Source organism: Tachypleus tridentatus, chromosome 12 (assembly GCF_004210375.1).
Source record: "Tachypleus tridentatus isolate NWPU-2018 chromosome 12, ASM421037v1, whole genome shotgun sequence".
Taxonomy (NCBI): Eukaryota; Metazoa; Arthropoda; class Merostomata; order Xiphosura; family Limulidae; genus Tachypleus; species Tachypleus tridentatus.
In genome coordinates, this window is record NC_134836.1 from 9,142,594 (window position 1) to 9,157,219 (window position 14,626).

Consider the following 14,626-nt stretch of genomic DNA (forward strand, 5'->3'; position numbering starts at 1 on the left):
TGTCAGATTCAAATCAAAGAACCCTGAAAACAACTGAGTCTCCTTTATGTGAGGATGGGTTACTCTTTGAAGATGTTTAGTGCCCCCCCTTTTATAGGAGGTAATATCATACATGTAAAGACACCATTTGGCAATCTTCAGATCCACCCACCAAGTTTTGTCTTTCTAGTACCAATACTTTGAGAGAAATTAGTGGATGAACAAATTCACAAGCAAGCAAAATGAATTCATAAAAGATGTTGGTCTCTTTTAATTGGAAAAGTTTTCATACAGAGTTGTTTCAACTGTGATCTTAATAAAATACCTAACATATTTCATGAGTTGTTTTAAAAGTGTTATTCTTTTCATTAAGTGTATTTTTACTGAATTTAGTGTCACTTTAAATGAAAAGTGATCAACAATAACTCAGTAATAGTTTTATATTAAGTTTCTAATGTATGATTATGAATGGTTTGTTCAATGTTCTTTCAACTATTTTTGATTAAAAACAGCAATGTCTGCCTTATTTCTTTTTTGGTTTTCCTGCTTTGTCACATAATTTGAATTATTGAAGTGAAACAATAAACAGGTATAAATGTATTTCTTCTTTCTTTGAATTTTATTCTGAAAAACAATTGTTTTTTGTTCTTGTGACTAACTAATCAGCATCTTATTTCCTGAGTGATGATGATGTTAACTTTGAAAGTGTTCTGTAGACTGTTCATATTTTTAACGTTATTTATTGCAGAAACAAATTGTTCCCTTGCACGTTTGTATTTTGAAAAACGTAGCTAAATCACAAATATTTTTAAAGGGAGAACATAAGAGCATTAATTCTAAGTGATTTTATTGTATGATATACTTTTGGTAATGCTAGAAGAAGCTTGCATTTCAAATATTCATAAGTAAAAGGTATAATTATTTAGGTGTTTGAATATTCACAAGTGTTTTTAAATTGCAAGTGATTATATAGGTCTGTTGATGTTCAAATTTCACAACTGATGGTGTACCTTTGTTGTTTAAAATATTCATAAGTAATAGGTTCTGTTTAAAGCATATGTATTTGATGATGCAGTTCTGTTTGAAATGTTTACAAAAGTGATGTTTTACTTCTGTTGCTTCTCATTTTTATAAGTAATGATATATTTCTGTTAATTGAAATGGTCATAAGATTTTTTTTTTCTAGTTGAAAATTTAAGAAGTAATGGTTTAGTTATCTTGTTTTAGATGACATTCCAATTCAGTCACCAAAAGAAGAAGGTTCTTCCAATGGAAGCCAACAGTTGACAGCTATCACAGAAGAGCAAGATGATTGTGAAAAGGGATCAGCTAAAGGGAAAGATAAAAGCAGTTCAGAGAATGGAAATGCCTCTGGTACTTCCAAACTACCAGTTCTTCAGCTACGTAAAGATAAATCTAAATTTAAAAAAGAAAAAGATGTCGCAAATGATGCTAATAATGACTCAAAAGTAAAAGATCAAGAAGTAAGTCTTAAATCAAATCTTAAAAATTGGACTCAAGGTGCTGGGAGTAGCAAAGAAAAATCCATAGCAAGAAATGGTAGTGAGGCCAGCTTGACTTCAAATAACACTGATCAATTTTCAATTAGTACCTTAAATGCAGCCAATGCTATGAATTCTAGCAAAGCTGATGCCAGTGTTTCAGTAAGTCTGAGTGAAAAGAAAAACCATATTGATAGCATTCCAGAAGAAGGATCTTTCTTTATGATGGATCCAACCTTAGCTAATAACAAGGTGTTAGCAGCCTCAGAAGTCTGGGACTTAGAGTGTTACGGTGGAGATGCCACAAAACATGATAGTGGTGAGACCAAACTTCTTCTTCTACCAGCCAGCCACAAACGGGAAATTGAAGCTAATAATGGTGGCAACGATATGAATTACCAGACAATTGTTTGACCTCTCTGTGTATATATTTCCTTGGTACAAAGAGAGAGAACTAAACTGGAGAGTGTCATTGTGTGTATGATGTATATAGTTATTAGTATAAGATATATATATAAATAGTTATATTAATATACATATATATATATAGAGAGAGAGAGGGAGAGAGAGTATCCCCATGTAAAAAAATGCATTTAGTGCCACTGTATGAAAATATCATATGCCTATATACTTCAGAGCCAAAAGTTTCTCTCTTCTCAGGACTTTCTTCTAGGCCTTATTGTATAGATTGTTGTTGTGTTACTACTGGTGAGTAGCCTCTTATCACTTGAATGTAAACTTATCCAATGCACTATGAGGTTAGTTTTTATACATGCTAGAGAATGTGTCTTACTTTCATATTTGTAAAATACTGCATAGTTCTCCTACTATTTGTAAGCTCCACTGTCTTTCAACTGTTGAAGTTAATGCATATGTCCTAGTGGAGAATCAAATATTTGAGTTCAGAAAAATTTATAATTTATTTATAGAAGAGAATAAGGTTATTAAAAATAGCTTTTGATAGTAATGATAAAAATGTGCTACAACATTGAGGAAGACAAAATTATTTTCAGTATAGTTGTAATTCATTGTTACATGTATGGTTGCAAAAGGTAAAAGTAGTGGGGAGCTCCTTGCAGCACTAATACACTTGTAGAATAGAAAAAGTAAGCACACTATAGTTGATGGTAATTCTGAATGATACAGCTCAAAAATGGAGTGAATAAACAGTTAATAATTGATGGTAAAACACCATATATGATATTCATATTCAGAATTACTTTCAATGAATGAGAAAGTACTTGTTACGTTGGATTATAATTCTGTAAATAGTTCTGAATACAGTTGGTTTTCTTTTGCTATTAGAATCATGCATTCTGCACCTCATGGGTATATTGGTGTACATATTTAGTACTATTTTTGTTTTGGAAAGATTTACATAGTTAATATTATTGTAACTAAGTTCTACTCTTATTGGGTGAAAAGGTAGAAGAAAAGTAGCTTGCAGTGTTTACATGATAGAATAACTTAATCTTCCTGAAAATATATTATCATCTGGCAAGTCATAAACTTTTAAGTTTAGTTTTTTATTTTCTCTCTGGTTAACAACTTAGTCATAATTAGGCTGTGTGTATTTTAATTTGTTAGTGCCTAATGTTTTAACAAACATTCTCATTAAAGAAATTGTGTTTGTGCTTATTATGTGTTACAGACTGAAACACTGGATGTACATTGAATAACTAATGTAAACCTTCAGGTTTTCCAAGCCTTTCAAAAAAGTTAAGTAATGTACAGTTTATGAAATTTTTAATGTATTATGGATCACATTTGTGGAGTAGATGAAGAAATAAGAAAACTTTGCACAGTAACATTCACTCCATAGCACTGCTACTGTGTTCTCTCTGTGGTTGTTGGTTTGAATGTATAACTAAGAATTCATACTGTAGCCTTGTTAATGTGATTTATGTGTTGCTGGTTTGAAAAGTGTAACTAAAGATTCACTCCAAAGCACTTCTAACATAATCTATTTGTTGTTGTTGTTAGATAGAAATGTGCAATTAACAATTCCCTCCATAGCACTTATAACTTATCTATCTGTTGTTGACTGAAATATTTAACTAAGAATCCACTTCACAGCACTGCTAGTGTAATTTATCAGTTGTCATTAGTTTGTTTTATAGCTTGCTATGCTTACTTGTAAAGAATATAATTATTTTAAATATAGTAGTTCATAATTTCAACAGTTATTTTGTGAAGCTTTTCCTACTGAACATTAGCCAAACCCTGGTATTGCATTTTTAAATGTTTTTACTGAGTAGTGAAAGTTGTTGCCAAAATACCACAATGTGTTAAAGAGAAGTTCAATGAAAGAGGAAGATGGGTACACCTGTTGAAAACAGCATTTGTTGTAACCCCTTTTATTTGTTCTTCTGCACATTTTAGTGGTTAGGAGTAATCTATATACTTTAAGCAAAATAAATGTAAGAACTACATGGGAAGACATTTAATATTTTGAGCAGTCTTGTATGATTCAAAATATATTTTAAATTGTTTATGTGTATCAAAACTTTTAGTAGACATTAAGAATTAGCTCTTAGATGAAACAGGGTGTAGACCTTGTATTTTTAAATGTTTATCTAATTAAACGAGGCTTAAAATATGATACAATTTGTTATAAGACACTTAATTCAGACAAATGGTATAGCTGAGAGGTAAATAAACATTCTTAGTTAAGCCATGTAAAATGTTTCAGAGATACTTTAGTGAAATGGTCTATCTCAACTTAAGATAGTTTGTTTGGAAGTAATTAGATTGTAAAGTTTGAAGTTAGCCTTCATGTGATAATATCCATTTCTTTTTGCTTAAGAGATGTAACTTGGGCAAGTATGTAGTATATAGTCTAAGAGATAGTCAAGTATTTCCAGCTATCATGAGCCAAATTGTGCTGTCTAAAAATAATAATCAACTGCTTGGTTTCATTCAAGTTTCTTGTCTTTATTGAAGTAAACTTGTTGAAACATTTAAGTATAGTCAAGGTAATTTTCACTATTGTAAGTCAATGGTTCCATACTTTTTCCAATTGAAGACCAGCTGTTTTCAATCCCAAAATTTCCTGTAATGTTTCACACAATATTTACTTCTTAAAGTGCTTTTATCTCACATTGTAGAATAATATAGTTCAGTAACTAAATTTTAAAAGACTTTCTATTATTGTGAACTGACTAAAATCTCCCAGTGGATTGGTAGTTATGTCATGTACGATAAATAAATAACTGATATAATTTATTCCTGATTGAACTGTTGATACTATAGCAGTTGAAAAAAGATATATAAATTCCATTCTTAATGTTTCTTTTTATTTAAATAAAATATTTTCTTCTTGAGAGGTTTATTGAAACTTTTGTAGAAATTTATCTTGCCCATCAAAATCTATGCATGGCTGGGTATGGAGCAGAGTTTTACTGAGACACAACATTCAGAAAGTAGCAATGAAAATACAAAAATTAGTTCTTGTTTACTTTTCTGTGTAGTGCAAGATGTGTCGCTTTTCATATAGCAAGATCCTTTTCCATTATTTTCAGAATATAATAACTTGTTATAGTAATATGTATTATTTAACATTATTTTTATCATATCAAATATGCTATTGATATGTAGTTGCTGTTTCAAGTGCATGATAGTACTTTTCTTGCTTTTACATAAACTTTGTTGTTGTGTGCATATCTTCAATGCATGTGTGAAATATGTAGGACAGTATAACTCAGATATTTTTCATAGGGGTAAAAATAATTGAAATTATCAATTTTCACTGGTGTAAGTGAAGAGGTTTTTTTTTTTTGCACATAAATCACTTGTTACTTCCATTCATAATCAGTGTTTTACTACACTGTAAAGATTCCCCAGAATACATCTTGACTCTTATCAAGAATTACATGTTGTTTGGATTCTAATACTCAGTGATTTGATCATTGAGCCAAAATGGAACCTTTTTTTTTTTTTTTCACAGTTGTAGAGCCATTTGCTTTAGGTCTAATTTTATTCTAACTACTTCAACCTTATTATTATTTATTTATTTATACTAGATTCACTTTTAGATTATGAACCAAATAACATCTTCAATACTAATTACTGACAGTGTTTCTTCCTCATAGTGGTTGAGAAAGATTAACTTCAGTTTACTTTTGGAATCTAGTTGTAACATGCTTCTGAGGACCTTAAGGTAAACTTAATACATCTCCATTCTTATAACTTATTCTGTAAATTGTAACTTTCGGCACTTGTCTAGATCTTGTTGATTTTCATGCAATATTTTCTGTAGGATGTAATTAAACATAGCTTTGTATATGTGATTTTTTTTCTATTTCCTTCTCATGGTGTTATCTACTAGTAGTTAGTGTGAGACACCCCATATGATACTTTAGTATTAAACATGGCTATTGGTTGCATTATGTATCAGCTTTATTAAAGAGTCAAGATACTGAAAACCCTGATAATTCAAAAGTATTGTGAAAATAAATTTAACAATGCAGTAATATCAGCCTTATAATAACGTTATTACACATATACCATTTAGACTAATTGTTTTACAATTTTTATTTATTGATGGGACAAGTAATATATTTCTTTGTTGTTGTTTTCTTCCATCAAGGATGCATGTACAGTGACTAAGATTCCAACACTTAAGACTTTTCCTTATGAAGTTAATACACATCTAAAATATAATCTGCATAAAATGGTGTAGTTTTTCATCTTTAATTTTTTCACTTTTTTTTAGTATCCTGTTTTAAAGTTATTCACAACTTTACTGGGCCATAAAAGTAGGGAACAACTAGTGGTGTTAAAGCCATTATGAGGCAAGTATATATTTAGACACTGCTTCTGTTGTAGATCACAGCTGATGTATTAATACTTTCCATTATCACTAGAGAAAAAATAGTGAATTAAAGAGCAGTGTCTTCCATTTGGTGGGTCACGAACACTTAATAAATTGTGATGAACTGCACCAAGAAACTTTGCTTTATAGCTATGATGATGTAACAGTTAACTGTGTGTTTTAAATTCACTGATAAAACTTTATTATTCTTTATAAGATATTTTGAAGTTATATTAATAGAGTTTGTTGAATACATTGCAATGTGTATTTAGGAGTGAAACAGAATTTTTTGTAATGTAAATGGAAAAATAACACAAAAATACAGATTTGATGGGATGTACTGCATCGTTATGTTATACTACCCTTAACACTTGTGTCAGGGACCATGTTACTTTAATATACTCGTGTCTTCACTGTAATTTTAACGTTCTACCTTTTAAGAATTATTATTTTTATTTTAAAACTTGTATTTTACGATGCTTACTTAGTGATATAAGTATGCCTTTGCAATTGCATGGCGGAAAGGTTACCTGAAACTTAATTATAATTATAGGGAAATAAATGTAGGAGGCACAGTTACTTTTTTTTTAAAGGGAGGAGACCCATCTTTTGTAGTTATGACACTGTAGCTACATCTGATTAGTAACCACCAAGAGACCAGATCCTGTATACAATATTAGTGTCTTCCAGTCTTGTGCCACATTTTGCCTCATTATACTGGAAAGTTTTGGTACTTCTAAAAAGCGTTCCACCAGTCCACCTCAAATTTCGTTGCTAAATATGGTTGTTATAGTTACTCTGTTGACGTATTCCATTTGTAAAGAACAAAAATCAACACTGTTAATATAGATATTTATATATTATGATGTAGTGGATTAATGACATTAGTAACTAGTCTTACCATAATAAATGTTACATTGCTAATAAGTATACTAACCATAGCTACTAACTACATTATTTTGGCATTTTGGGTTAATAACCAAAATAGCAAATGCTGTTACCATAGTTATCTGCATATCCTTTGTTACTGAATTATTAAAGAACTGTTTCTGGTTGTGGGAACTAGTCTACTGTTTATGTTACAGTTTTACTACTTGCATCAATGTGCGTGGAACAGGGGTACACCTTACATGAATGTGTTTTTCATTGTTTTATTTAGGGTTAAACTTGCATTTGTTGGTATGGTTTTTCGAAAGTACGTTTTAAGTAACTTTTTATATATATGTTGTTTTTTCCTAATATCATATGTAAGATTTGTTTCGGAATATCTGAAAATGTACGATTCGAACTTGTTTAAATATGCCGAGGTAAGATGTGTATATATATGCATGTCTCGAGTTAGCTCTTCGTTAACTTTTCCGAATTGTTTTCATTCTTACTAATCTTGTATGTTCGGAAATTATGTGTGTATGGTGGATATCTTTACTGGGTTATTAAATGTTTGAATAAGTTCAAAAATTAGTATTTACATTCATGGAAAATTAAATATCCCTTTTTAAGATGTATATTCAAAATGTACAAAATGTTACGTACTTCGTATATAACCACGTTTCTGGTTATCTTTTATCAGGTTTATGCTATAAAAAGTTATTATATAAATCGATTATTGTTGCAATGGTCCTCTCTTCAAATAGTTGAGAATGCAGTTAAATCTAGGCTTGACAAAGTAGGCACTTGCAACTCGCGGACAGTCTGAAATACCTCAAATTAAAATTACTTATTCTGTTTAATGGCATATATTAAGTTACTCTTTTAATGTCTTCTGATTTTGCACTTCTTTCTTAGTATTACAGTTAATCGTATTTAAATTTTAAGAAAATGTATTCTAAAAAATGGCTGGTATGGGTATTAAAACTTGTATTAAAATAAAATAGAGAACAACGTTTCGATTTTAGGTCATCTTCAGGTTAACAAAAAGAATTTTTACTTCATGTGGGTTTCTCGTCGTCACAGAAAACAATATATTTTTTGTTCCCAAAACACTTGGCCTGGCATGGCCAAGCGCGTAAGGCGTGCGACTCGTAATCCGAGGGTCGCGGGTTCGCGCCCGCGTCGCGCTAAACATGCTCGCCCTCTCAGCCGTGTAGGTGTATAATGTGACGGTCAATCCCACTATTCGTTGGTAAAAGAGTAGCCCAAGAGTTGGCGGTGGGTGGTGATGACTAGCTGCCTTCCCTCTAGTCTTACACTGCTAAATTAGGGACGGCTAGCACAGATAGCCCTCGAGTAGCTTTGTGCGAAATGCCAAAAACAAACAAACAAAAGCTAGCACAGATAGCCCTCGAGTAGCTTTGTGCGAAATTCCAAAACAAACAAACAAACCCAAAACACTACGCGCAAATCCGTTATTTTAAAACTGCCAGTTTCTGCATTTTGTATATCTTTCATTGATGTCTAATACACTGCTCTAAGTGGGATTGGTTTCGGTACGGAAAATATTCGATTTTATTATATGTTTAAGAAGTTGTTACATTAGTACTGAGCTGTAAAACTACATCGCAAGTTTCTCATTAGGGAATGACGAGCGTTGCCGAAATGCCCATTTGATTTTATGAAGTTTGGGAGGAAGGGATAAATACTTTTGGATTGAGTACGATAAAACGATTTTTACGTTTATTTTTGAAAAAAAAAAAAGAAAACCAGCAATACACGAAAAAACACTGAATTGGAAACGTTTCTCTCTGCAAGAAAAGCGAGATGAAAATCACAAATAAATTTCGTAGGGGGGGGGGGAGCTTATAAAATAGTGAAGGTTTTAAAATGCTAAAAATTGCTCTGACGTTGAGGTAGCGGTAGTGGGTATACTTCTTCTATTGCCCTTTTAAAGTGTAGAACAATTTGATCGAAGCCCGAGAGGTATCATCCGACTAGACCTAATAAGATGCGGAGGAATTCGAATTAAGTATTTCATCAAACTAAAAGCCTTCTGATATCCATTCTTCTAAGGAACAAACTGCCTGGAAAATGTATCGTTTTAAACTTTCAGACGAAGTTATAGAAGCTACACCACTACGACACAGAATGATAGTTTAAAAACTGAATTATTAGGCAATTTTTTTTTTTCTGGTATGAAGAAATATAAGAACATCGTATCCCCCGACGTAAGAAAATACATGTACTTTATATATAAAAGTTAAATTTGTAAGCAGTAGAATAGGCCCAACTAAACGGTAGAAAATACTTTTTAATAAATATTCTTAAGCCTAACAAAAAAGGGAATTTAACAGATTTATTTATTAAAGAAATGGCTTTGTTATTAATATTACCTTGTATATTAAAATGTATACAAAGCTTTTTCAGTTTATGCACTAATTTTAATTTTGGATATTATGAGTTATTTATTGTGTCGTAATTACAATGCAACATAAAAAGCTAGACGTTTTGATGTGACGATATTTTTTGCCGCTGTTTCTTTGGCGTTTTAATGAGTGGCTTTTTTTTTTACAGCAAATATACTTTCTTGAATAACGTTTTTGGTTTTCACTGTGACATCACTCCTTTTTTTAGGGCGTCACCAATAATATTTAAAGGTGTGAATACTTGGTAGTTTTCTTTTTATAAAACAGTTAAGTACTCGTGAAGCTTCAAAACTGTTTGTTATGCATGTAAGTGTAATTTTTCGATACCCTTATGAGAAGTAAAATTATTGTAAGAACATGCAAATTTGATCACTTTGGAATTATCATTTATGTTCTCGAGGTTATTCACATTCTTTCATATATGTTACTCGATATAAATATATTAAATTGTTTAATTAGCTTTTCAGAAATAAAGAATCGTTATTATATTTCAACAAAAATTATGGTGTCAGTAATGTTTATTATTTTTTTGTAACTTTAGACTTATTCAAACAATATACAACTATCACCTGATTTAGGCTTAACGTAGTAAAAAATGACAGCGTGCGTGTAAGTTTTGCTCAGTCACGATTTGTAAACTTTTTGGTGATGAAATGTTGAAAGGGTTTGATGGTAGACATAAGATAATACTAGCCTTAGTTGAAAAACACATTCACAGAATTGAACATCTCTTAAAATATTATGTATAAATATAATTTAATATAGCCAAGGAGAATGTCTCAACTAAAAAAGAAAATGAAGCAAATTAACATGGTAATTTTGACGGAAGTAGGTATGTACGTGTATCAATGTCAGCTATCAAACACACTTGAAACTTTATATCAGATTGTATGTAATTGCGCTGAATACTCCAAGTATTCAAATAAGTTGAATTATTGTGCTTAGGGTTGCTATCTTATCTCCTACCAATTCACTGATAAAGTTTATTACTTAACATGTTATATAATTTTGAATAGCCTGAAACTGAGTTAAATGCTAAGTCATATTTAGAAGTAAAATAAATGTTGATATGTATCCAACTTATGACACTGGCCAAAAATATTGATACAATCATTTTGTACTATATATATACAGAGTTGCCCGTAAGTCCCTACTTATCTATATATCTTATGTGTCCAGTGTATCTGTGTACTGTCCCTCATTCTCGCTGCATAATATTATGCGACGCCATGTTCTTCAAGTGTAAGTAAGCTTACGTCGGCCATATTTCTCTGAAAAAGAAACAACTTTATAATACATGCGTAATTGAATATAACATAATAACATATGGATGGGTAGGGACTTACGGGTCACCCTGTATATATAAGTACATACATATAAATATCTCTTGATATATAAACAATAATTGCAACAACGGTTATTACAAATAATGATCTGTGTAAAAACGTTTTACAGTGTTGATTCTTCTGTTTGGTCTGAAACTTCGTCAATATCTTATCAAGGGTTCACGATGATCGAATTAATTTTGAGTTGTTGAGGATACAATTTACTTGACAGAGAGCTGGTAGTTAGCTTTGTGTTCTTAACAGGCCGAGTTATCCACCGCTGGGGTTAAAATAATGTTTTTGTAAAAATAATAATATCCGATATGAATCTGCTGAGTTAAATAGCTTGTAATATATTCTAAATATATAAGCGTTCATGATTAAATATCCAACATTCTTGATTAATAAGCATTATAAACAATCACAGTTATAGTCTTTGAGGTTTGTAGCACACCAGCTATAGCAAAGGTGAAGCTGTTTGAATAACATTTAATTCAGGACGTATCTTGTGAATCCACAAACTTTTATTTATGTGCAGTGTCTTTCTGCTGCACGTACTCCCCAAAATGTTTAAGTGCTTACAGTTAACTTATAAATTGAAATTATTTAAACAGTTACAAAATAAATATACAATGATGTTAAAAAAGTTAAAAGAAGTTGTATGAAACGTAAATTTTATACGTTTTGATAACGTAATTGCTTATCACACAAAAAAGATTTAAATGAAAAACAGGTTAAACAAATAAAGAAGTATAAATTTAAACTTTAGTCGACCTTCGTATTTTCATTTCGGCATTCATTTGTTTGTTGTTTCTGAATTTCACGCAAACCTACACGAGAGCTGTCTGTGCTAGCCGCCCCTAATTTAGCAGTGTAAGACTAGAGGGAAGGCAGCTAGTCATCATCACCCACCGCCAACTCTTGAGCTACTCTTTTTACCAACGAATAGCGGGATTGATCGTCACATTATAACGCCCCCACGACTGAAACGGCGAGCATGTTTGGTGCGACGGGGATTCGAACCCACGACCCTCAGAGTGGGAGTCAAACGCTTTAACCCACCTGGCCATGCCGCGTCTCCTATGATTATGACTCAAGGATAGGTACGTGACTTGTAACGCTAAAAAACTGGATTTTGATACTCGCAACGAAAAGTTTGTTTGTTTTGGAATTTCGCACAAAGCTACTCGAGGGCTATCTGTGCTAGCCGTCCCTAATTTAGCAGTGTAAGACTAGAGGGAAGGCAGCTAGTCATCACCACCCACCGCCAACTCTTGGGCTACTCTTTTACCAACGAATAGTGGGATTGACCGTCACATTATAACGCCCCCCACGGCTGAAAGGGCAAGCATGTTTGGCGCGACGGGGACGCAACGAAAAGAGCACAGATAGTTGATTTTGTATATTTGATTTTAGCAACATAGTTAAGACTCGTAACAAAAAAATGATAACACTATTAATTCTCTAAGGCTCTTGACGTAAAATTAATAATAGTTCTCTGAAGGATCATAACTTAAACTAATAACAGATCATTTAATAATACAGTAACCATGACTTAGGTTTAATAATAGCACTTTCAAAAATCGTACTTTAAAAGTTACAAAAACGCTCTCGAGGCTCGTAATTTAAAAGCACTAATAGTTTTCGCAAGAATTACAACTATGGTATCAAATGGATTAACCATAGAGTCGAAGGCTAGGCCTACTAACAATAGGCTTTGCAGTATGGTTCCCTTCGAGTTCCAACTATGTTAGACCACGAGGGAAAAAGATGACACTCGGATACAAACAAAATTAACATATGTTCAGTTTATAGAACAGAATAATATATCGATGCTAATACAAATGTGGGCAAGTGATCCTGTGTACACTTTATAGAAATAAAAGTGTGTGACTAGAAAAAGTTACCTGTGCATATTCTTCTCCCTGTAAATCAACAAGCAATATCTGACCCAACAGTGACAGAAATGGCAGAGCACTTTATATGAACCATATCCGTTATTCAGTCTTTTTTACTTTATTTTATGGGGAATCTCGAAGTATACACCAATAACATTAGTGAAATACTCACCATTCCTGAACTTTTTTGTGTGAAAACTCTGAAGAACTGCTGAGACAACGAACCAGATTTCTGAACTTTTTGCCTTGTAAAATGGAAATAAGGTCAAATTCAAAGCCGATCTGCAAATGTAAAGTAGCAGAATGTCTGAAGTCTTACAAGTGTAACAAGTGTGAATTAATGATCGCTACTTAGACCAGTTACTCAGAAAGTTAGCCATAAGAGAGGTCAGAGAAGCTTCAATAGAGAAGGTGCTTTCGAGGATCCAAAGAGAAATAATTCTGTGTACAGAAGTGGTAAAGTTATAGATGTATCCAGTGACTTACCCTCAAATAGAAGGCAGTAATGTACAGAGGACATTAAAAGAGCAAGAATTTATTGACATAAATGGGGTCTTTTCAAGCAACATAAAGGAAACGTTTTTATGGGAGGAGGGAACATAAGATTAGAATATGAGTACTACAGGTTACTTTTAGTTAGACTTACCATGCGTCCCGGTTTGGCCGGAACAGTCCCTGTTTGAGGAGTCTTTCCCGGTGTCCCTTTCAGTTTACTAATTTGTCCTGGTTGACACTGAATTGTCTCGAAATGTCCCGGTTTTTGATGAAAAGGCATAAACACCAAAGAGGGTAAATGGAAAATGTTAAAATCTGCATAGAGTCCTCACTTGGTTTTTAAAAATAATAATTTTAAAGTTTTCATTTTAGTAGTTGATGGGTAGAGAAAGCCATAGTACTGTAGCATGCAAATTTTCAAAGGTATTGCATCAGACGAAATTCACAGACAACTTATATGGTACCTATATAAGTAAAATGATTCATTAGTGGGCTTGCATGTAACGGCAACTGCACAAGTGAGGAGCGGCAGCATATGTAAAGCTTTCTTTGAGCAAGTGTTTGTGCTTTGTGATTGCTTTATTTATTACAGTATTTATTATATTAGTCATACGGTACACGCTGAATTATTTTCGTTCTTTTATTTTAGAAATTTATCCTAGTCATAATGTCGAAAACTGGTAAAAGAAAGTGCACATTCAACAGTGAATTGCAAAAAGAATATCCATTCTTAAAAAACATTTGTGGCAAGAATGGCAGAGTCAAATGTTTGAAATGTTCATTTGAGTTCTCTGTTTCACATGATGGTCGCTCAGACATAAAAGACCATTTCAAAAGTGCTAAACATGCAGCTAGTCTTTCAGTAGCTGCTCAAAGTTTAAGAGTTGATGTGATCTTAAAAAAACTGTGCTTAAAGAAAGTGACTTGTTAATAGCTGCCAAAGAAAGCAACTTTTGCTTATCACAGTGCTGCCCATAACATAAGCTTTAAAACAGCTGATTGCTCATCCAAACTGATAGCAAGTTTTTAAACCAAAGTTCAGTTCTGCCAGAACGAAGAATGAGGTTATTATTTTGAATGCAATTGTTCCTTTAGCAGCAGAGGAATTAAAGAGTGACTTAATGGATGTCCAGTTGGTTTCACTTATAGTAGTTGCTTCAAACTGAAAAGATGCCAAAATTATACTTGTCATAGTGCGATACTTTTGCCAGAGGAAGGAGTGAAAGTAAAACTTTTAGACTTTAAAGTGGTTCTTGGAGTGACATCTGAAATTTTGACGAATTGTTTGGCGTCCACTTTGAAAAAAACAATTTAT

The 14,626-nt window shown here is 32.3% G+C and overlaps 1 protein-coding gene across 13 annotated transcripts in view; it reads left to right on the plus strand.

Moving 5' to 3' along the window:
- Nucleotides 1-10,093, plus strand: part of LOC143234051 (hyccin-like) — an 82,936-nt gene extending 72,843 nt beyond the window's left edge. For all 13 annotated transcript variants that reach the window (XM_076471080.1, XM_076471086.1, XM_076471082.1 and 10 more), the window contains one exon: nucleotides 1,207-10,093. In XM_076471080.1, the coding sequence (XP_076327195.1) occupies nucleotides 1,207-1,895 (689 nt within the window). In that variant the 3' untranslated portion in view covers nucleotides 1,896-10,093. The remainder of the gene's footprint in view (nucleotides 1-1,206) is intronic.
- The last annotated feature ends 4,533 nt before the right edge of the window (nucleotides 10,094-14,626 follow it).